This window comes from Chelmon rostratus, chromosome 7 (genome assembly GCF_017976325.1).
Source record: "Chelmon rostratus isolate fCheRos1 chromosome 7, fCheRos1.pri, whole genome shotgun sequence".
Taxonomy (NCBI): Eukaryota; Metazoa; Chordata; class Actinopteri; order Chaetodontiformes; family Chaetodontidae; genus Chelmon; species Chelmon rostratus.
In genome coordinates, this window is record NC_055664.1 from 27,050,729 (window position 1) to 27,076,054 (window position 25,326).

Sequence of the window (25,326 nt, forward strand, 5' to 3'; positions counted from 1 at the left end):
ACCAAAATCTAAAACCTTAAACTTGAAAAATCCAATATTTATCCAAATATAAGAATGAACCTGGGATTAAATGCTAAATGAAATAATAATTGTTATAGATACCTGCTAGGATGTGCATCCAAGGAGATTTATCAGAAACTACTGCTATATTTTCTAAATAATCCCCTGTACATTTACTGTGCTGGATGGATAAAGTGATTCTGATTCCAAACAATGGAAACAAAGCCACAGTCGTTTTTAATGGCACTTACTGCAGCATCTCCAACACTGTCCAGAAAACTGGAAAAACCCCTCAGAAAATCAAGGCCCCTAACTTCATGGATTTCACACCTGAAAGTTGAGACAAGACACTCTGCGTTTCAGATCAAACATCAGTTTAACTCAGCACAACACTGCACAGACAGTCCCGTCCAGAAAGTACTGTGTGCGTATATTTGAGGAGAAAGCAGACGTTCACTGCCTCGTGAAAAGAGTACAAGGTCTGGTTTCTCAAAAGCATCTTTATTTGTATTTAGAGCAGCTGATACACTTGGCACAACTTTGTAGCCAAACTGAAATAACTCCCAGCCAAAACATTCCTCATATGCTTTTGAGAAACATGGCCCCACTTGGTAATACATTCACTTTAGTAAAAAACATAAATAGTAACTAACAATACCTTCTCGAGCATCAGGTTTACATTCATTCTGTCAGTCCAGCAGTGTACAGTTCATACACTGCATCCAACAACTCACGGACACACACATTACATTTTAAGACATGGTTTAAGGTTTGGTCTAACTGCATGTGCACAGCTGATTATGAAAAAGTTTAACTCCTACCGGAGAGTCTCTGAGTCCATTTCATCCTCGTCCAGACGTCTCCTGCTCTGAGGTTGCAAGTTTCATCACCATCAGCTTTCACTCGCTCAGAGTTGGTTTTTAACAACTAGAAACACGAGACGGAACAAGTTAAAGCGGGCTGTGTTACTACAGCAGTATATATTCACTGTTTTCTTTTGTGAGGTTTAGTTTCTTTAACGTCTCGTGTTGTTGAGCTCAGCTGGTGGTGTTGAATGACCACAGATGAAAATGTCCTCAGACGCGTCGGCCTCTGGGCGAGTGTGTCACTGTCCTCGCCGCCCAGGCATTTTTTAATGGCATCTATGAGATTACAGTATGGAAATGAACGCTGGCGCTCCTGGGCTGGTGTCCAGAGTCTCTCTGCTCCGTCCCTGATGGCAGATCAGTGAATGAGGTTTGGTTCAGCAGTCAGTTCCTGCAGCGGTCGGCAGACTCAGAGAGGGCGAGAGAGGAAGTGGAGAAAGACAAGACAGTGTGCTGTCTCTTAGGTAAAACAACTTTCTCTGTTCTGTTCTTGGTCACTTTGTCCTGATTTTTGAAAGTCTCCTATTTTTCTTATCTAATTTGAAGACCGCATTATTTTCTCTCTTTTATTTAAAAGCTCATTTCTCAATCTGCTTCTTACTCTGAGTGATGATCTCTTCCATGAACATCCAGTTTTCTGCCAAAGACAGAACAGATTTGGTTATTTCAGATGAGGGATTTACACATTTGTGGGTTTCTCTGAGCGTTTCTCACAGGTTGTTTCTTTGCTGTACGTCGCCATCACTGTCAGTCAAGCCTGAGCCGATTGTTGCTCGTTTAGCCATGAATTTTTAGTGTCATGAAATGTGAAATGCTTCACATTTAAAACACATTTTCAGGGGCTTTAAGGCTCATTATCTGTACCTTTTCTATCTTGCCCCCCCCCTCTCTCTCTCTCTCTCTCTCTCTCTGTCTCTCTCCCCCTGTCACTCCTCTGTGATGGTGGGCAGGTGAGGGGTACTGGGTGAACTGGGCGTGCTCCGCAGGTCAGGCCGGACGTTGACACTGGAGATGGACCACACATCACTCAGCTCTGCAAAGGTCAAACAGTTCAGAGTTTATACCTTCACATGTCAAAGAGCATAGAGGATAATACAGAGGCCATACTGGGGGAGAGGGGGCTGCATGAGAAACACATATGAGTGGGTGGGGGGTGGGTATGTACAGGCAGGTAGCCAAGCAACAGTAATGTGAGCATTGAAAGTATAAATGAATAGAAGCAGCTGTTAGACTGCCATGCATGTAGAATTTGTGGTTGTCACATGATGTATAATATATAGTGTTTTAATAGTTTGTGCTCTTTATGTACACTTGAGCTTGTACAGCACTCAGATAAGATCTTACCATGTCAACTATAGCTGAGAAGCCCATCTCTGACTATAGATACAGTGTTGAGGTAAAGGCCAATCCACACCAACTGCTCATCTGTGCATTAATCCACTCTGACTCCCAGATGTCATGCGTCAGAACATGACTTCCTCATTTTTTACATTTTAAGTGTTGTTTTGCTGTTGCTTGCCTGTTGAAGCTTCATCACACACTCTTTCTACGCTTTAAATGGGTTTCATAGAGGATTCATGCAGGTTTTCTACAGGAAACAGAGGCTTGCACAGTTCAAACAGGGTTCAGGGTTCATACAAGGCTCCTGAAGGGCTGACATGCAGGGAGTCATGGGTTGAAGACCAAGGGGAGGGAGACGAGGGCTCCAGCAATGGGGTCAGAGTGGAGGGGGCTCCAGCGAACACAGATGAGCTCTGAAGAGTCTGACACACACACACACACACACACATAGACACATAGACACACACAGCAGGACATCACTGCATGCAAAGATGGTAATCATGATACTGTCTCCCCTCTGCTGGTTGAGCTTCAGACAAGCTAAATTTAAATGAATACTCACATTTTGGGGAACATGATTGATTGCTAAGATCAGTAAAATTAATGTATATCCTGTCGTCAAACTGGCCTCATAATATTTACTGACACCTTAATGACATGTCCAAATTGTATATTCATCACACAGTTCAAACGGTCTCATGACAGCCAAAGTCACAACCATAAACATATGACAGTCAAATGTGATGTAAAGCTGAAGACTTTATTTCAGTTTGATAATTAGAGCCAGGAAAATAGCAACAGTTTCCCAAAATGTCAGAGTGTTCCTACAACAAGCTGGCAAAGACACTCTCTGTGAGTCCCTACATATAAAATGTACACTGGCTGATTCAAAATTATAAGGGTTCAAGTTACAATATTTAGTTTTATGATTTACCTTTTTACCTAATGTTCATGAAAAGAGAGAAACATCTCAAAGATATCTTCTTTGTAATAAAAAACAAGCAAAATGTCTTAACATATTAGCAGGATGTCTAATTAGTGAAAACGTCTTTTTCTTTAATAGTTATTTGCCGTTTACAGTTCTCTCACGCAGCCATGAGAAGAGATTTCCTAATCTCTGGCTATCTGCCTTATCAATAAACACAGCTATTATCTGCCAGGATGGAGACAAAGTATTAGATCAAATAGAAATGAACCACATTTGTAAAAATGTCCACGGTGTAGAAACATGAGCCTCTACAAAGAGTGAAGAGAGAGAAAATGTTCTCATACCCGTTCTGAACTTGCTGTATGCTCCGTTCTCCTGAGTCTGACGGCCGCCGGACCAGAAGGGCAGGCCTCTCTCTCTCCACCTGTGACAGACAGACAGACAGGCAGGGAGACAGACATTAGAGAGGGAGATCAGAGCAGAGTGTTCCTCTATTAATCAAAGTGTGTTGAGACTGCAGCATACACCGCTCTAACTGCTTTGATGTGTATGCTGAGCACACATGAGGACGTGTGTGTGCGTGACTATGTATGTGTGAGGGTATCCAGGTGAATGTAGATTAAAGCCCGGGAATCAAAAGGAGAGGAGTCGGACTGATGATGAAAGAGATGATAGTATACAACAAAAGTAAAAAATAAACCCACAGAGGCGGCAGTGAAAAACATATCCAGCTCTTTGTGCTGAAGAGCCTCGTCTGGCTGACGGGAAGGGATGAAGGGATGAACCTCACTGACATTCACACTCACTCTTTTCATATTTACCATCGAAGAAAGGCCAGGTTACGCTCAAAAAGAACACGTTCGTACAACTCATCCAATCACATCAGAAGGCAAAGGTGTTTAAAGAAAACAGTTAACATCAGTATTTCCTGTATGTCTGAAAAAACCTCAAGCCTTCTGAATGTACAACGGGCCGGGCAGCTCTGTTCACCTCTTAGATTAACCTACACTTTTTCACTTTACTGATCACTTGTGTTATGATAGATGGTTGTATGAGAGCTGTGTGTGTGTGTGTGTGTGTGTGTGTGTGTGTGTGTGTGTCTACGCACCAATGGAATATGAAAACTGCAATGATGAGGAAGGCAGACACAGCATCAGTCAGAATCCACATCAAACTATATTCCTCTGGAGTCTGGAGAGAGACAGAGATAGAAAGGGTTGATTTGATTGATGTGCCCATTAATATCATTTCATTAGGTTAGAGAATGGGGCTTGGACAGGAACACTCGCATTAAAAATGTAATCAAACTCATTTTTACACAGACACGTGGGTGGTGAGAGAGAAAGTTTATGCAACCAAAAGGTCACAGGCTCAATCTCCAAACACCCACGATATCTGCTGAAGAGGTTTTCAAACTGATACAGAACGTCCTGCGTGCCTACATAAGAGCAAACTCCAGATGTCTAAAATATAAACGTACAAGTGGAATCCTGCAGACCTGCTCTCAGTCAGAAATCTGTTTCCAGTAACTACAAATAAAGATTCAGCCAGTTCGTCATCAAGTCAAAACAAACAGTTTGTGGTAGAGATTATGTCAGTTCCTTCAAACAATTAATTAACAATTAAATAATCACCAACTGCAATAAATACATATTTAACTCTTAATTCATGGCCATCACTGGATTATCCAGTAAAAACTGGTGCTATAAGACGATCTATTTCTTCAACTTGATTCATAAATCTGTGATAGTCTATAGAATAATTTTCAATGACATCAATCTATTAATTTTCTCTAAATTTGTTCCCTGCTCTCCTGTATATGGATGAATAACTGATTTCACATCTACTAACGTACACTGGTCACCTGTCAACCAATCACTGCGAACGTAGTGAGTTCATTCATGAGACATCATCCACAGCAACAGGACCAACCACCAACTAATCTTATTCTCTCAGTTCATCAGTAAGTTAGTCAGTCAAGTAGATAAGATCTTTTGTGAATACAGGCCCTGGTGTTTTCGCTGGAATATTCTGAGCCTGACATCTGGATTATAATACAGCACTGTGGCTGTAACATAATTGAACACAAAATACTGGTGCTTGTAACTAAAAATTGCAAGATTTCACTTCTTCAGGTTAGAAGGAGCTTCAACTCAATTGATCAGTTAAACTTGTCAAACTAACATTTGAGAAAAAATAACCCTGATTCCAAAAATACTGGGATGCAGTACAGTACATGCACATGAATAAAACAGAATGTGATAACTTTCTAACTTTCTTTTTGACATATACTCACTGAAAACAGGACAACCTGATCAGCTTCATTGATGTCTGTAAATATCTGCTTATTCTGAATCTGATGCAGCAACATGTTTCAAACACTTTCTGACAGGAGCAATTAAAGGCTGGGAAAAATGTGGAACGCTCCAAAAACAGCTGTTTGGATCATTCCACAGGTAAACAGGTTGATTGGTAACAGGTGAGAGTATCATGATTGAAAGGCTCAGTGGTTCACAGCGAGGACGGAGCGAGGTTCAACACTTTGTGAACATGTGATTGGATAAAGGAGATTACGACATGGGCTCATGTACTCTTTCTTGAAATGAATGCATTCTGTTTTTATTTTTTTATACAGTATCAGAACTCTTTTAGAATCAGGGTTGTGTGATGTGAACTTTATTCAGGGTTTCTGATATAATAGCATCTGATAATAGAGTTGAATCTGCTCACCATTAGGAACAGCGGCTTCTTGATGTTGGACAGGATGTGGATGGAGTTGGTGGTTACAGAATGAGCTCCAGCACACCAGGCCAGGCTGTAAAGCCACGGCTGGCTGATCACATACAGGTTAGTACTGATGTTCTCTGACTGGTACTTACTGTAGAGAGAGAAGACGGGGGTGCGATTATGAAATCATACACAACAGAACAGACAGTCTGTGACTTGGGATGAGAGTCTGATGATCATCTGCTGAGGTAAACAGAGGGTGAGTGAACACACACGATGAGGGTGCATCTCAAGTCTCTTCACTTCCCTCACTTGCATCTCTTCCTGAAATGAGGAAATACCTTTTTAGAGAAATGGGATGTCCTTTCCTCTGAAGTGTCATGTTTCTGGTGACGGCGGCAGCTGATCACAGCTGATCACAGCTGGATCAGCTGTCAGCCGTACAGACTTTTGATGGGTTTGTGCTAATAAAAACAAAGACATGCAGTGATCCATGGCAGTGCAGCAGTGTTTTCCCTCTGCTACCTGTTTAACAAACACTGCACATTAATTAACAACCTGTGTTCTGGATTTATACTGTGTACTATGTCCTGCTCAGAGGCACAGGAACCACTTTACTGGCAGAATGACTTTATGTTATTTATTCATTATTTGCATCTGTATGATTTACATTCTGACTGTGAATTCATTATTTAATAACCCAGAATATGATTATGGTGTCTAATTAAACCCACATCCCAGACACTCATTTGCTTCACACGTGACCACGTCACTGCCATAAATGATGCAAAAAGTGTTTCTTGCTGACTGACGGTCTCTGACTTTAACTGTAAGTGAATAAATCTTCATAAATGAAGGAAGTTATTTGTTGTTCAGACCTACAATTAACAAAGATTTGTAACTAGAAAACAAATAATATCTAAAACTTGAGTGTGATACACTTCAATTGTGTCTTCACTCTGGTATGAAACTCCAGTGATGTTGTGATGTATCAGATCAATCCGATCAGCTGCAGCATACAATCAATAACTGATACCCAATAAGGGGACGTGTCAGCCAGTAAAAGTCTTCCATAAAGACTTGTGTATCCTCGCTCATGGCTCCTCAGAGATCCCTCCTCACTGTTTGATCTTCAGAGCACAAATAGGAGCTTTGAGACGACCTTCAAGATCCTGGACCAGAGCGACTTCCGGTTCAGCCCAGGATCGAGGATTGAGGAAATATCAAATGAGAGACTTGAGTCATAACGAGCTACCTCGGGAGAGATTTTCTCTGAAGAGGAAGTTATATAATCTCCACGAGTTATATAATCTCATTTTTATTTCTGGTTTTGACGTCACACTGAGGGTCGGCTCAAAACAGTTTGTACAAACTTTCATCTAATTCAAAAGTTGCTGAAACATTCAGCCAGACAGCTTCTTTTTCATTGTGGTCACTTTAAAAGAGGAGCACAGAGTCGTAGAAATAATGCAGGTACAATGCAGGGCAGAGGGCACAAGTAAAACTTTAAAAATACAGTGTTTCTCTGCATTTCATTGAATATTAAAAAAACATACAAAAACAAAAACTACAGTTGCACAAATCCAACTATTTCTCTGCTGTACTAATGCTTTAACTCAGGTTCTGAGGACCTATTTCATACCAGTGCTTCATTTTTTCCATTTTTAAAATCTATTTGCTTCACTTGTGTGGATTATTTTTATGTAACATGAGGCCTGAGTCTACAGTGTCTCTAAATACTGAGTTAGTACCTGATAACTGATAGTGGAAACACTGAATTTTATCATGAAGTTGACGAGGAACCAATACTTACAAAACATTGGACAATATTGTCCCAGTACTGATCCGGTCATCGAATCATTGCATCCCTAATTTAAATTTAAAAATATTTCATTCTAATTCAGAGTGGTATTCCTTAGTTTAGACAATCTGTTTTATAAAGCCATCGAAGATTTAAGGAAAGTATTGAACTGTTATCGAAGTGAAAGTTACCTGTACTTGATATAAATGTCTTACATGATACGTGTGTCCATAAGAGACGGCGAGGAACTTTTCTTCCCTTCTAGTTTGCAGTAAATCACTGTACAGTTGCACTATTAAAGAATCACCACGCTCAGACCATAGAAATCACACAAATGACGTGTTATGAGCATAACTTTGAGACTGTTGAACTGTTACCGCACAATATAACGACATGATTCATCCAACCAGGCTGCTCCAGCTGGTGACAAATACGGTGCCATGAAAGCTGATATTTCCAGGTTTCGATGAGATGAATCAACGGCACCAAGGGAAACTATTTCAGTGGACTGTGAGTGAGTTGTGTTTAACACCATCAATGTGAGTCACTCAACCTGTTTTCTCTCCCGATTGTTCTCCCACATATTCTGTGTATGGACAAGTGCCTCCCACTCACTTCTCCTGTAGTACCTCTCAGCCTCTCGCAGCCTTTTCTCTTCTAAACCGCCTCCTCTCATTTCAACTCCAACATGTCTGCATGTCCTCCGCTGCTTCTCCTCACAGCTTATTGCCATCACTCCAACTAATTCTCTCCTCCACTGAATAACTTCCTCAATACCCAGGTTTTCTTTACCTCTCTTTCTCTCTCCTGTTATGAACTTCTAACCCACCTGCCCTTTAACTCCCTCCCCCTTCCTCCTCTCACCTCCCTGCAGCTGTTCTGCAAGCAACAAGATGGAGTCACTGAGGACACTGTGGCCATCTGCCATCACGCACGCACGCACACACGCACGCACACACGCATACACACACACACAGGAGACAGTTTCAAAAGCTCACTGGAATGCAAATATCCACGCTTAAATGAGACTTCAAATTTCCTAAAATGCTGTTTGTGTCATGACATTCATTAGTAAATGGTGTGAGTGTGTACCTGATCTGTTGTTGTGACATGGTGCTGTAGTGCAGGTTCAGTCTGGTGATGTGGCCGTCTGTCAGTTCCTGAATAGAAGCCTTCTCTCCAGAGGTCTGCTGCAGGTCTGGGTCCACAGCCTGGACCAGTTCCCTGTCCTCAGACGGCAGCCACAGCACCTACGCACGCACACACACACACACACACACACACACACATTCATGTATGCATGAATTAATGGATGAATGAATCCATGACAATATATTGTCACCACTTGCAATAATCAGAGAGAGAAAAACAACTCCTGAAGATATTCAAATCAAAACTGTGCCGAGCTGATCCTAAGGATTGGTATCAGGGCTGTTCGGGGTACATTTCTATCTGTACTGTCCTGCATTTCTCCCCCTCTGTCTCCTAGTGTTTCATCTCTGCTTCTCTGTCATACATAACATAAATTAGAGCGTGTGAACACGAAAAAGTACTTGTGTACATTAGTGGAGTGATGCAAATTCAGGAGTCACAACTTCCAAAATAAACTTTCATACACATCATAATAATAACTTGATTTAGTAGTTTTAAATAAAAACCTTTGATATTTGGATTAAGAAGCTTGTGAAAAATAAGGTTTACCAAATTTAGTAGACTACACCTGTGTGTAATGGACTGAACTCATTATCAGCAGATACACAATATTGAAGGACTCTGATCGGCGGCAGGGTCCAAGACACCTGATCAGTACGTTAATTAAAATACGTGCTATAGACATATGTAGAGCAACAGAGTTCTTCACTGTATGTTATCCAAGTTATACAACAAACCAAACCACAAATATATCATATGTTCAGCTTTCCACTAAATGCGGACTTGAAAACACTTTGCACACATCCATCCTGAACAGTTACCTGTGACGTGTTAATGTGGGCCTGCACCACTTGCAGAGTAATGTTGATGTATAATTGACTGTAGGGATGTCCATACGGTGGCCGGCGGAGGTCAAACAGCACTAGTATGCCGCTGCGGGCCGCTACCTGCAGGAACTGGGCCAGTGAGGGAACAGACTGGTTCTGGGCCTGGGAGCAGTCAGCCTCAGACAGGGACGACACAGTACCAAATGGATCCCTCTGCAAGACAGAGTGTGTTCAGTCATTGTGGTAATTCACAAAAAAGGAAAAATCTAGAAATAGCTATTTTCATTATTATAACAGAAACATTGGGCAGATGTCCACTGCAGTTATAAACTCTAAGGTTTAACTGTTTATTGTTTTTTTACTTGGAGGGAACCCACCTGTGTCTTCATTGTTTATTAAATTAGCGCTGTGCTCATCATACTATCTCACTAGTTAAATTTATCTAGTTATTTTCCAGGAAAGATTTGTAATTGATTAATAATATATATCTATCTATCTATATCTATCTTAAGGGCACACAGCATCCATGTTATTTCAATAAAACCCTTTTTATATACAGCGCTTAATAAATTTAGTAGACCACCACCAAGTGTAAGGTGTTTACCCTAAATTAACAATATTGCCGATTACCTAAATGTTTTTTTATGTTTCTGTAATGGCTAATCCACCAGTATGTGCAAGCTTTTTTGTAAAAATGACATCTTTAATGCTAAAATATAATTACTGTTGTTATCCAGCAATGTTCACATTTACGGTTTTACAAAACAGATCTGGGATTTATTGAATTCAAAAGTAGATCCCACAAAAGTTTCATCCAAAGCGAGTCTCTGGAAACTATTTGGAACCTAATAACAAAAGAGACTGTCGAAAAGAACATAAAAACAATGCCAGCAAGGATGCAAGGTGTCATCAGGGCCAAAGGAGGTCATACAAAAAATTAAGATTTTATGTGAATAAGGACTATCTAGTTGTTCCAGTAACTGTAACTGTCAAGAAATAAGTTTTCCTGCCTGCCTGCCTGCGCACAGTGAGAGGCGGTTGCCATGCAACGTACGTGTTTACTTTCAGAGCTGCTGCGCAGTGAGAGCCGTGACAGATGAGAGTAGGCTCATTTTAAATAAATGAAATATGTTTTAATCACTATTTTGTGTCACATTATTGAATGCTTCAGTAGTAAGCCGTGTTCGAAACGGGATAATGTATAGTGAGCAGGTTCCTATGGCGAAAAAACCCCGACAGGATGAGGGAAGCAGAGGGCTTCTATTCATCCTGTCCATAGGAACTTGCTTACTATACATAAACAACAATATGATTTTTAGTTTGAAACAAGTCTTTGACAGATTTGTAAAATATTTGGGTTTTCTCGCTTCTATGACAGGTGGTCTAATAAATTTGTTAAGCACAGTAAATCTGGATATAACATTCAATTGAAACGCCTCTTTCAAGGTTCAGTAAATCACTCAACCTCTTGGTTTTGAAATAATAAAATAATATAAATCACACATCAGAAGCAATCTAAAAGGTAAGACAGATTTGCATAGTTGCTGTAATGATTAAATTTGTGTTTTTTTCCAACAATAATACTGTATTTTGTGTACATGTGTGCGCGTGTGCATGTATGCACGCTTCCGTCTAACCGATAAGAACCAGTCGCCGGCATTCAGCTGCTGTAGCTCGGACCAGGTGAACATGGAGGCATCAAGGTATGTTCGATTTGGGAAAACCTCAGCAACATTAGTGGTTCTCCTCAGAGTGGAGTCATGCATCAGGAAGGGAACACCATCATAACTACACAGAGAGATGGAAATATTAAAAGAGTGTCAAAGTGAGGAATTAGGATGTAAGTGAAGGAAAGTGCAGGGCATAAAAATCAGAGGCAACTTGTGAAATGTGACTATGAATGAAAGGAGAGGAGAGCAATGAGGAGCAGTGAAAAGGAAATGAAAAGAAACAAGAAGAGGAGAGGAGCCGAAATGAGGGGAGGGGAAGAGAGAATGATTTTAGTTACCAGTAAGCATTTAATTCTCCAAAGCTCTGTTCACTGCTCAAATCACCAGCAATCAAATTAAGTCTCACAAGGAATCTCAGTGAGCCTGTCATCTTAATTAATCACATGGGTGATATCAGCTATGTTCATGCCGATAAACACACACACAAAATAGATTGCCTCACCAAACCACTGACAGTTTAATTACACAGGAACTGCCTAGCGGCCATAATCATTCATGCATTCATGCAGACTGCGCACACACACACACACACACACACACACGCACACGCACGCACACACACACGCACACGCACGCACGCACGCACGCACACACACACGCACACACACTACCAGATTTATGGGTCACCACAGCATGGGATTAAGCTAACTCGCTAACACTGAGTCATGGCATGTCGCTAATCCCCCCATTCTCAGGCTGTAAAATGGTGTGCTAACCCAGCAGCCACGGACTAACGAGAGGGATAACGGCTAACTGAATTAGCTTGGCAGTAATCATCTTAGCTCCGAGGGTAGCACACTAGCATCTGATCTGTACAATTAGCATCGAGGCACGGACTCAGCATCAGTTCGCTGCTGACCGACTGCTCCGATGAGGATTTTAGCAGCAAGAAAACATTTTGTGATCTCTCGTGTAATTGAACACTGTTAATGCTTTCATAATTTCAAATTTGGTAAAAGATAAAAGGGTCCCCTTGAAACAATTGTGAACGTACAATTTAACAATTTGTTCAATCAATCAGGCACTTGTGAAACACGGGATGCTCACTGTCAAAAGCAAAACCAATTTTCATAACAGAGTCTGAGTTTGACTGTAGTTCGGAACCCTTTTCCTGATATTAGCTGTTTGACTTGTTTTTAGCGTAAAGCAGACACGAAATGTACTTCATGATCTGTAGAACAAAAAAGTGATATTAAAAGCTAATAGTGCCATTGATATTATCAGAGTCATGACATATGGCATTTTGTTGCAAGTGACCAGTTCTTACAATGACTCTGTGGAGTTTAAATGTCACATTAACAGTCAGTATTTCTCACCGAAACGAAATACAAAAAAATAGTGAGTTGAAAAGCAAAACTGGGTACCTTTAAGTTAGCAGAAGTATTTAGCTTTTTCTTTTTTTTATTTTCAGCTCCCACAAGGAACAAGAAATGATTTAGAAACCAGAGGGAGCACTTAGACTGTCTTTATCTGCATCTGACAGACAAATTAATAAGCTATCATGGCCACTGCAGTGATGAACAGTGTTGTTACTAGGGCTGGGCGATAAATCGATTTTATCGATTAATTCGAATTTGTACTTAATCTCGATTTGTTTTCATGAAAATCGATTTTCTTATCAACATCCGCCACCAACGCCTGCCTGCTGGACTCCCGTAGTTCAGAGTGCGCGCGCCCCCGCCCCCCGTGCTTGATACACAAACAACATGGCGGCGAGCGGTGCAGATCTCACCCCGAAGAAAGGAAAGATAACTTCTATGATTTGGAATTGGTTCGGCTTTGTGGCGTCAGACACTGAACAAACAGCACCTCGCTGCAAAGTCTGTTTAAAGGCTGTCGCTACAAAAGGTAGCAGTACGACCACTTTACTGCAGCACCACAAACAGAAGCATGCTGCCGAGTGGGAGAGGTGTTGCTCCATACGAATGGATCAAGACCGGTGGAAAGCTGTCACGGATGCAGTCGCGATGTATATTACGAGAGATATGGTGCCCATATACACCGTGGAAAAGCCGCGATTTATTCACCTGCTGAAGGTTTTGGACCCCAGGTACGTGCTACCAGGCCGCAAACATTTTTCTGAAGTTGCCTTGCCTCAGCTGTATAACAGTACACGCCAAAGGATCGCTACAGAGCTGGAAGAAGTTCCTTTCTACTCCGCGACAACCGATCTGCAGTCCAGCAGAGTGATGCAGTTTAACGGTGCACTTCATAAGCTGAGAGTTTTGTTTGCACTTTATTTTATGTTTTATTTTTTCAAGTTGGTTTTAGAGTGCATTGTGTCATTTTGAAACTAGATAAAGCTCACTGAAAAGTTACATTGTCACTGTTTACGATGGTAGGAGGGCTTTCCATCTCTTTATTGTGGCTTGTTTATGTAACTTAAACCCCAGAAGGGAGACTTTAAACAAAATAAAATTGAAACTTGTTTTGAACTATTTCTTTGTCATCTGCAAATTGATTTTAGGTAGGGGGTGAAAAAAAAATCGATTTAAATCGTGAATCGGGATTTTTTGTGAAAAAATCGGAGATTTTTTTTTTAGGCCATATCGCCCAGCCCTACTTGTTACACACACAGGATTGATCCAAAAAAGACACATAACTGATGCAAAGACAGATAAACACACACACACACACACGTACCCACACATGCACACCCACACCCACACACACACACACACACACACACACACACACACACACACACAGGTGAGAGCCGTTATTACCTGATGGTGACATCAGTCTCCAGTCCTTTTCCTCCAGCTTCCACTGCCTTCTCAAATGACATCAGAGTATTCTCTGGAGCCAGCTACAGACACAGACGGACACAGACACACAGAGACAGACACAGACACAGACACAGAGAGAGACACAGACACAGACACACAGACACAGAGACAGACACACAGAGACAGACACAGACACACAGACAGACACACAGAGACAGACACACAGAGACAGAGACAGACACAGACACACACATGTCAACATCTCCAGATCTCAGCAGTCAAGTTGATGACTAAAATATCATGATAACCAACAGATTTTAAACATAATTAAGATGGATCCAGATGTCACGGTTCAGTTTAGTCTTACCATCGGAGCTCCTCTGTGTCCAATGAGTGTTGGGGCGGGTCCCAGCGTTCCTGCCTCCTTAATGCAGGGGGAGTACATTCCCAGAGGGACCAGGTAGAGAGAAAACAGCACAGACAGGTAGAGACCCAGGACAGTCACCTGATGAACTGAAGATCATACAACAACACAAAGATACAGGGATGTGCGTTGATAAAACGTATTATTTAAAACTTATTAACTTATTAAAATCTCTAAATATAACATGTTTGGCTTTTTTTCAATCAAAGACTTATTGGATGTTTTTGTTGATGTATCCAAACGGAAGTACAACACCCAAAGTGGGTGGAGCAGCACCCCAGGGCTGTCCTGAAGATGGGTAGAATCTGAAGCAAGATCAGAAGGATTTTTTCATTGTTCATTCATTGTGTGTTTTTTGTTCTTGGTACACTGTACCATGCACACATAAACAAATCCAAAAACCAACAGATACACCTTCGAGCCTCTAAATATGGCCCAATTAAGGGTTATAGGAATTTGCTGGTAGGAACTGGAACTTAATCAGGATTATATACAGTAAATCTTTCCTGATAGGATCAACATGGTGCTGAACAGCAGCCATATGGGCAACAGGCAGAATGACAGCAGTCTGGTTAGGAAACAATTCTTCCTGGGAACGCAGCCCAGGTAAAGATAAATGTACATAAAATCACTCTGAATCATTATATAAAACACATGTAGGATGTCTTTAAAAAACAACTTAACTCCAGGTAGAAAAGCCCTGTTATTAGAACCACTGGTGATGTCATGGTGTAAAAAAACAAAAAACAAGAAAACTAACTCATCAACTTTTCCCTTTCATCTCAATACAGTAGAACAGGGGAGAGCTATATTACATCCTGTGCTCTGGCAGTCTCTCTCTCCCTTATCTCCTGCCAGGAGAGACCCCCGACATGACTCAGCATCACTCTACCTGCTGAATCACTATGGCAACCAGGGACAGTACCCATGGAGACCAAAGAGAGAAGAAAGGCGCACCCAGACATAAAGTAGAGGTCAAAGCCATTCAGCTGAGGGTTAAAAGACAGTCCGACACAATGCAGGACAAAGAGAAGTAAAAAGAAGCAGAGCAGGTAAGAAACAATGTCAGAATGATCAAGAGACCAAAAAAAAACAGAAATCATCAGAGAGACAAGAGAGCAAAACTGAGTAGGAAAATGAGACATTGATTTTCTGTTAAGGGAAAGTGGAGGGCGAGAAAGGAGGATGCCAGGGAGCTCTACAGCTGCGTAATCCATGTCAAACAAGTGCGTCACATTGCTGAGGGCTATGTTTGATTTCCGAATAGCTTCATTCCCGGCAGGCGGGGCAGCTCAGCACAACCATAACTGAAGCTTTAAGAGCTGAAACTCTTCAAAGTCTGCCAGCAATCAGCCAGTGTCACTTCAACAAGGTCCTTCAGCCCTTTCTTCCCTCCACATACTGCTGATTCATCAACGATAGGTTGGTTGTGTTTGTGACTAGATTTCTATTCTTCTGTCTCTGTTTCTCCATAACATCAAGTATTTTAAGTACACAAGGTCCTGAAGGGCCTGGCTTAGATGTTTTGGTCTGGATTTAGGCAAAGAGTGAATTAACTTGATCAGTCAAAAATACCCTGTGAGGACGAACACTCTAAACAGGTTTTAGATAATTATTATTATAATTATTATGATCTTATCTTATTGTTTGCTACAATAATTACTCTAAAAATAGAAGACAGGTTACCAATACTGCAAGTATTTTTTCTCATTGTTTAACTTTATTTACTTTATTTTTCCAGGTGACTAAGCATAAACTGTTGTTGTCCTTTTTGTTTCCATAAAGATCTACATATTTACAGTTGCTACCCAGTACAACAATTATTTACTTAGCTTCACGGCATCACAGCAAAACCCAAACAGATTAAATGTTTGATAAGATACATGCACAACTGCTGCGGCTAGACATTCTTACATGGAGTCCTACCACACTTCACTTGCTTACCTCTTTTGTTCATGCGGTAGAAGTGCAACGCTATTGGCCAGGAGAGAATCGCCATAAGTAAGACTGCAGCCACGTGGAGGAAAGGTGCTGTCACCTTAAAAAAAAAAAGAAAAAAGGAAGAGAATAACAGAGAAAGCCAAGGGATTGGCAAAGATGCCAGCACAGTCTCAAATATTTAAATCAAACATACAGCTGAAATTACAGTTTGTATAAACACAGTATAGACACATATATGCATGCAGCCATAGTATTAACTGGCTGGCGTGTCAGGATTGACTCACCTGCAGGGAGAGAAGGAGAGTCTTCCATTCTTTGCTCCAGAGATCAGACAGGATGGCGGTGGCTGTGACGGAGAACGCCAGTGTCACCACGATGCCAGTCTGAAACACGGGAGAAAGAGAAAACACAAGTCATAAAAGGGGGAAACACAAAGAACTGTGTGTATTGTGATTTATTCTCCATGTGTAATACCTTGTGGCTCCAGTGGAGGTACAGCCTCTGACCCTCAGAAAGCAGACAAACCGCCAGCACCTGAAAAATGTTCAGATATTTATTTAAGAAAGCATTTGCTTCTTCTGAAACTTTATTTATCCACACAAACAGTTAACTCACAAAGCATATTAGTGCCGCATATTTTTAATCTGAACACACTTAAATCACAATTGATCAAATCCTTGGTTTTACATGCTACTTGTCAGCTCAGGCAAGCAGACAAGCTCCTAAATGTCACGCAAAGTGCTGAGGGGCTAATGTGCACGTGTACCTAATGAAGCACACTGTTCAAACACTCTGAATATACTACAGATATTTCTTGTTTGCTTCTTGATTGGCTCTACATCATATTACATCGTATATTTATTTGTGCAAGAGCTTACACTATAAAGGCTGAAATCATATCAAAGTGCATACCAATAGAAGGGCGATGTATGTGAAGAGAGCAGCAGCAACAACCAGCAGGACCAGAGACCAGGGAAACCAGAAACCCAGATTCCCAAAGTTAAACCTGAAGAAGCACAAGTCAAACTGTCAGTCAATTTTGACATGTAGTGTGCTTAATGCTGTGAATCTAGATTGAATGATGTGTTGGATCCCTTCACACGTTTATTCATTAGTGATCCGTTATCTCATTCCTTTATATTATCTGTTGAAACAAATGCCCTGTAAATTACTACAAACATGCCAACATGTATGCACTGTATGTGCTGCAAATGACCCACCAGTCAAAGTCATTGTAGTCATTCTGAGCTTCACTCCAGAAATACAGGAATAAAAAACTCAGGAAGAAGGTGAGGATCAGGAGGCCAAAGCTGCCACACTCCACCTGAAACACACACATTATTTCAATGATTGGTAAATCTTTGAAGTGCACTTTGATCAAATGTTTTGGGGTTTATTTTTCCTACAAAGAGATAAAGCTTAAATGTTTTAAATTTTGATGCCATGTTAAGAAGACTCAAAGTCATAAATGGAGGGAAAAAAGCAAGTCTCTGATGCTACACAACCTGGCAGATACAGAAGAAGTCAGTTATATTTGCGAGCGCATATGGAAGCAGTATATTCTCAAGAGAAAAGCAGCAACTGATTGTTGGAGTCAGTAAGCTGGATGGAAGAAAACTGGCCAGGGAATCAATACTCCATGCATGTTCAGCAAATTAACTTGCGGTCAAGCAAGATGAGTTTTTCAATGCCCAATGCCGATATTTAGAGAGCAGAGCGGCCGATGGTCGATATAATGCTGATATCATGTTGTTGTTTTTGTGCATCAAATGAGACAATTGCTGAACTTAAATGAAAATGTATTTAACACTACTGTTATTGTTTGCATTGTCTGTTTGCTTAAGTAAATCGGAACGCTATCTGCAAAAAGCTGGACATCTGCCGTCCAATTAATCCGTCTGTCACTAAACTTAACTAAACCAAAGCCACTGCTTATAGGTGGTGCTGTGTCTGTGTGTGGGTGTGTATGTATGCGTGTGTTTACCTTGCTGCAGCAGCACTCTCCTGGTTGCGCTCGGGCTCTTTGGTATCGTCTCCATTGGCAACCATAGAGGCCAGCCAGGCAGGAGACAAATGGCTGGTGTTCATACCTGGTACAGTCAAATGGGAATTAACCAATGAAGTAAACAACAGTTTCCAGAGTGGAGTGTATTCATTAATTCATCAGAAAAACTGAAACCTCACACTATACACACTATGATATATCAAAAACACAGAAAAAGAATTGGTATATTTTAAGTTGATGAAAACCCAGATTAACTATGTTCTGAGGCTCAGCTTCTACATTGTAGCAGGTGCTGTCAGACATTACCTATGGGTGTGGCTGTGTGTGATCTGAAATGTGCTTTGTTATTTGACGAGGCCAACAGAGCAGAGATGCTTCTTCACTGACTCCAACTGAGCTGCCTTGTGTCAGTTTTCAGGAGACTTTCTCCCAGTTAATCTTTCATATCATGCCAATATTTAAAGCTGATCATTCAAATAGTTCTGACTCAGGACCTCCAGTATTTGAAGCAAGCAGTTTGTGAAAAATAAGGTGTGCAAAAAAAAGTAGGCTGTACCTGTCGGTTCAGTGTTTCAGATACATATTCCATCAGATGTTAATTTTAGAAATTTTCAGGTTGAATCTACAGGCTGTCATTAACTAGGCAGCTACTCAAAACTGTGCTTCTGTCTTTTCAGTCACCACATTGTACAGATCTCCGCTGTATCTCTGGGTTTGTGAATCAAAGCTGATTCCAAAAGAGTTCAGATTCAATAATCTGCTTTGAAACTGGGTTCAGATTTAGTAAAATGCTACTAAACCCCATGAAACACTGTTTCATAAATGTACAGTGGTCATATCAATTTGTCACAAAAATAAGAAAATAGTCCTCTTTAGATGATGCATTCAGGCTTTCTCTGTACAGAAAGAGGCACAGTGACTCATCTTCCTGTGCAGACACAGACAGTAGGCTGTCGAACATTAGAACAAGCAGTTCTTCATGAAAAGTGCACACAGCTAAGTTTGTAGATCATCCTGAGTAACCAGGACATTGTTTGGAAAGAGAGATATTGCTGCTGGGTTTTTGATTTGCAATATAATATGATGCTGCTCCTGATGTTTTAAAAACAAATGAAGATCTCAAAACCTCATCAACTCAGATGTAAACGATCTGCAAGGCTGGACACCACTAGTATTGAGCAAACATTTTTTGTCTGTTCTTTTTAGTCAGTGATGGACGACGGCTGGTCACTGCAAACATTACTACAAACTGCAGTCCATTTCAAATACCAGTCACTGATACGAGTGCTGGCTTCACATGCATACAAAAACGCGATGAGTGCTACCTATCTCCATAGTTACTGCAACAGTTTCCATAGCAACCAGTTAGCGAAGTCATTCATTTATGACAGTTATCAGAATGCCTTTAAAAAGCACTATAGATAAATCAGCCAGAATCTAGACTTTCTTGACGCTGAGGTGTGTCGTCACTGATAGCAATGTGTGTTGTTCTGTACCTTTGCAGCAGCTGCCGCCGCACCACCTTTAGCTTCCCCAGCTTCAGTCTGGTCACAGGCATACACTCACCCACAGCCCGGCATCACAGAGACAGCGAGACGGAGAGACAGTAACACAGAGAGAGAGAGACAGAGACAGAGAGAAGGAGGATGAAGGAGAGGACAGAGGGAAAACCACCACTCTACCTTCACCTAGAGGGAGAGAAGAGAGTTTGAGTCAATTTTAAATGTATTTATAGGTAAATTAGATTCAGCAGTACTCTCTCCCTCTCTCTGTGAGTATGTGCATGTGTGTGTGGCAGTGGAGGCTTGCTTAAGCTAACTTAAAACTAACACAGAATATACAAATACTCTCACAGAAGTACACAATGACCTCAGGTGATTTATGACTCTAGCACGCACGCACGCACACACGCATGCACGCACACACACGCACACCCACCCATCCATCCATCCATACATACCCACAGCTGCCTCACCTTTGACTGACTCCAGTAATACTATAATTACACTAGTCAATAAGGAAGCTTAACAAACCCCAAAGGAAGACAGCCAGCAAACCAGCCAATTATCCGTCTCACACTGCTGGTTTTTTCTGACCAACAGTACAAAAACCCAAAGATATTCAATTTACATTTTCATAAACACAAAGAAAGTAGCAAATCCTTGACATTGGAGAAGTAATCATTTTTGGAACTTTTACTTGATAAATGATTGGAAACGATTTATTATCAAAATTGTTGCCAATCAAATTTTGCTGATAAACTAAATGATTAATCCATTAATTGTTTCAGCTCTAAAATTAAATTTCACTTTCTCCTGATCACAGAGCACACCCAGTGAACTGCTGAGCTTCCTTGTTTCTCTAGTTCTGCTAATGGTGATGTGATGTGTTCCAGGCCCAGATATTTGGCCTAAATCTGCTTAATGTAGGTCCAGCAACAGCTTTTAACAGTATGCCTGTGTTGAAAACAAAGAGGTCATCTTAACAGCTTAACGCACACTCTCCACTACACATCCTCCATGGGCTAGAGTGTGAACTGGTTTGGTCCTAAGATACAGGATGTTCCATTTCAATTAGTAGTCATAGCATAAGTGTTTTGTAACACTGAAGTCACTTGACTCACTATGAGCATGTGTGTGTGTGCGTGTGTAACAGGATATAGTTGCATGGGTAATCCTGGTGTTTGAGGCTGACAGATGGTAAATACACCAAGTTGTGTTAAACACACTGGGTGTGATGCTCCAGCACATCAGGACTGAATAATAGATGTTGATGTCTGTAACTGCATGTTGTTTGTGTTCTTCATTCAGCAACAACCTGATAACCAAAGTAGTATATTTTTTAATCCAACAGTAAAACTGAAGTAATAAGTGCAAAGTACTTACTTTGGCTAACTACGTAATTACTGAAGCTTTTCTGGACTCAGTAGGGACTGTTATCAGGCCTGCTGGGATTGATTATGTCTTGATTCTTATTTTTGACATAGATTCATTCTTGGGTCAGCCAGAGGTCATATTCACAGGTCTTTTTTTCACAAGTTAAGACCTTGAGTGTAAAACATTCAATAAAGAGGCACTACAGTTGGGGCGCTGTTGAGGCACGAAGGGGCGCTGTTGAGGCACGAACGATGTAGGACGTGTTTTTCAGTAGCTCCTCAGGAATGTACTTTTAATATCGTTTAACTATCATTTTAATTTTGTCCACTGCCTTCAACCTTGAGGTGCCTCAATATTTTCCTACCGGCGGTGGCTTGTGAGTCGAAATCTGGACTAATGACAAGTTCTCGGGCCAAAAGTGAATCTGCTAAGGCTGGGCGCAGCACTAGCAGGCCTCAGCTACAGCCCTCACAGCATGAACCACCTGTAGAGCTAAGTGCTAATGAAGAGATGCTACGAAGCATTAAGGTGATGATTGACGAACAACGGTCCGAAATTTTGGCTGGTTTAGAGTCGATAATATCGGAGTTGGTGAAGCGGGAAGTGTCATCTACTTTAATGCCACTGGAGGAAAAAGTCTTCCGTCAGGACGGAACCATTAGAGACCTGGAGCGCTCGGCGACTGAACATGGGGACCAGCTAACGAACATGCAAGCTAAGGTGGCTATGCTAACTACTACTGTGGAGTCTCTGAGCAAGAAATGTGAGGATTTGGAGGCGCGCTCTAGATGGCATAACATCCGATTGGTGGGTCTCCCTGAAGGAATCGAGGGCCCTCAACCTACAGGGTTTATTGCCAACCTTCTGATGGATCTACTGGGACTCGAGGAGAAACCCGGTCTCGACCGGGCTCATCGCACACTACGTGCCAAACCCAAGGAGGGAGAGCCACCTCGGCCATTGGTGATTCGGGTCACGCTGTTTCGAGAGAGAAATAATATACTACGCCGCGCCGGTCAGAGCTCCCCTCTGCTTCACCAGGGGAAACGGGTGTATATTTTCCCGGACTTTACACCAACTGTGGCCAAGCAGAGGGCGGCGTTCATCCATGTGAAGAGAGAGCTTCGTGCTTGTGCTGACGTGAAGTTTGGTCTCCGGTACCCAGCTACTTTACACATCACCACAGCGAGCGGTCAGACCCACAAGTTTGACGACCCGGATCGAGCCATGGCGTTCGTCCACAAGAGCCTCAAGAAGGGCCCGACTCAGCCATCTGACTGATTCCAGTTTCCACCAACTTACTTAACAGCGGTTTGTTGTTCGTTTCTGTTTTAGTAGGCTCCATGTTAAACAAGTACCATACCTACTACACACCGCTGCTGTTTTGCACTGTCTTACGTTATTACTGACTGTGTTTTGATGCTCCAACATGGAGCACTTGGTGCCACTTTTCATTCATGTGTGCCTTATTTATTTATTTATCTGTTTATTCCTGACACACTTGAAGTTGAGTTTTTAGCTCTTATATGGCACCTTTTCGTGTTAATCCTGTTTTTTTCTCTATTTGGACAGCACATATATATGTTCCTACGGGTCGTTTAGTAGTAAGTTAAGCTGCTATTAGGAACGACAGGTTTTTTGATAGTATGGGGAGGGGTAGCACGCATCATTGTTTGGATGCTTCTGCTAGGGGAGCTGTTCTGTTTGTTTTGGGGAGGGGCTTGTGCATTTTTGTACTGTTTGGGGGTAATGGCTGGCTGGCACCTATCTGGGTATTATTAATATATGGTTTCGAGGCATGTGTGTATTTATTCTGGCGGTTTTTTCTTTCTTGTTATTGGCGTCATTTTATTTACATTGAATTTTTGCTCTTTCTATGACTCAGATGAGAGGTTCACAGTCTAGTGTAGGTGGGGATGTTAAATTTGTGAGCCTGAACTGTAAAGGCCTTAATAATCCAATTAAACGCAGTAAAGTATTGCATTACTTGCATCACCTCAAAGCTCAAGTTGTCTACTTGCAGGAGACGCATCTCAGGGAGAGAGATACTATTAGATTGAAGAAGAGCTGGGTCGGGAAGATTTACCACTCCTCATTCTCCAGTAAATCTAGGGGTGTAGCTATTCTCTTACACAGAGATATTCCCTTTGTTCATGATAAGACCATTTCTGACTCCTCTGGCAGGTTTGTGGCTGTTGTAGGACATATTTTCGATGTGAAGGTCATTCTCGCTAATATTTATGCTCCCAACTGGGACAATGAAACCTTTTTTAAGCAAATATTTTCAATGTTACCGGACCTGTCTACGTATAATTTAATTTTAGGTGGGGATTTCAACTGCTGGATGAACTCTTCCTTGGATCGTTCCTCTACATCCTCAACAACGGTTTCTAAGTCATCCAAAGTAATTAAAGCCTTTATGAAGGAGTTTAATGCTGTGGACCCTTGGCGCTTTTTTAATCCGGGCAAGAAAGAATTTTCCTTTTTTTCACAGGTTCACCACACTTACACTCGAATTGACTTTTTTTTAGTAGATAGCAAACTATTATCCTCTATTTCTGCCTGCAAATATGACTCGATTGTGGTATCAGATCATGCCTCCACCTCTATGAATGTTTATTTTCAGAAATGTGTTAATTCAAGGCCACCATGGCGCCTAGATCCACACTTACATTTAGATTCAAATTTTGTTAAATTTGTCACTGAACGGTTAGAGTTTTTCTTTCAGGTTAACAATACCCCGGAGATATCTGCATCGATACTGTGGGAAACGATGAAGGCTTTCATCAGGGGGGAGATTATTTCTTACAGGGCCCATCAAACTAAATCTAGAAGAGAAAAGCTGGCCAAATTATCTCAGCGGATTTCACAGCTGGATTCCTTATATGCTGTCTTAAAATCACCAGATATTTACAAGGAGCGAGTGAGTTTACAGGCAGAGTTTGATTTGATTATGTCGCAGTATACTACTGAACTCCTGCTACAGTCGAGATCTAAATTTTATGAACAGGGAGATAAGACTAGCAAACTCCTGGCTCACCAGCTTCGCCAAGTGTCTGCGTCGCGGCTGATTCCCCAGATTGAGACTGACACAGGGGTAACATCAGACACGTTAGAAATCAATAGAACATTCATGGAATTCTATAAATCGTTATATTCTTCTGATTGTGTTTATACCTCTGCGGACATGCTATCCTTCTTTGAACAGTTTGATATTCCAACCCTAGACCATGGTGCAGCGGAGGAATTGGAACGCCCCATTACGTTAATTGAACTCGAGGTGGCTGCTAAATCATTGCAGAGCGGTAAGAGTCCAGGCCCGGACGGCTTTCCAGCCGAGTTTTATAAAACTTTCTGGAAACAGTTGGCCCCACACCTACTACTGATGTTCTCAGAGTCCTACACTCTGGGAACTCTCCCCCATACATTAAACCAAGCCTGCATTTCATTACTTCTAAAGAAGGGCAAGGACCCACTGATGTGTGGCTCATATCGACCCATTAGTCTGCTGAACGTAGATTTTAAGATTCTGTCGAAATTGCTATCTAGACGTCTGGAGGTTGTCCTTCCTTTAATCATTTCTTGGGAGCAAACTGGGTTCATCCGCAATAGACATTCTTTTTTTAATCTTAGAAGGGTATTCAATATTGCCCACAATCCCTCTTTAAATGATCTTCCAGAGGCTCTGATAGCCTTAGACGCCGAGAAGGCATTCGATAGGGTGGAATGGGATTATCTTTTTTTTGTCTTGGGCAAGTTTGGTTTTGGGGAAACGTTTATTTCATGGGTTAGACTACTTTATGCCTCTCCTCAGGCCATGGTTAGAACGAATTCCATAAACTCCGAATACTTCAGGTTACACCGCTCTACAAGGCAGGGCTGTCCTCTGAGCCCACTTTTGTTTGCTGTTGTAATGGAGCCTCTCTCAAGATTGCTGCAGTCCCATTCCAGCATACATGGTATTGTTAGATATGGTGTA

The 25,326-nt window shown here is 41.5% G+C and overlaps 1 protein-coding gene across 1 annotated transcript; it reads right to left on the reverse strand.

Annotated features, from left to right (window-relative positions):
- Positions 1 to 1,792: 1,792 nt before the first annotated feature.
- LOC121608664 (glycerophosphodiester phosphodiesterase domain-containing protein 5-like) lies at positions 1,793 to 20,029 on the reverse strand. The gene is made up of 16 exons (XM_041939938.1): positions 19,968 to 20,029; positions 18,451 to 18,556; positions 17,687 to 17,790; positions 17,379 to 17,472; positions 16,941 to 17,000; positions 16,751 to 16,849; positions 16,470 to 16,563; positions 14,469 to 14,614; positions 14,099 to 14,181; positions 11,280 to 11,430; positions 9,637 to 9,855; positions 8,756 to 8,913; positions 5,866 to 6,013; positions 4,244 to 4,326; positions 3,480 to 3,559; positions 1,793 to 1,899 (listed from the first exon to the last, which is right to left on the reverse strand). Exons 1-16 carry the CDS (start codon positions 20,027 to 20,029, stop codon positions 1,793 to 1,795), a joined length of 1,794 nt encoding a protein of 597 aa, XP_041795872.1.
- Between the last annotated feature and the right edge of the window lie 5,297 nt (positions 20,030 to 25,326).

Excerpts from the sequence above, each read along its gene's own strand:
- LOC121608664 (XM_041939938.1), bottom strand. The coding sequence starts at position 20,029 with ATGCCTGTGACCAGACTGAAGCTGGGGAAGCTAAAGGTGGTGCGGCGG. Across the intron at positions 17,001-17,378 it reads CATACATCGCCCTTCTATTG|GTGCTGGCGGTTTGTCTGCT; the intron begins GTATGCACTTTG and ends AACATTTTTCAG. Across the intron at positions 14,615-16,469 it reads CTACCGCATGAACAAAAGAG|TTCATCAGGTGACTGTCCTG; the intron begins GTAAGCAAGTGA and ends TATGATCTTCAG.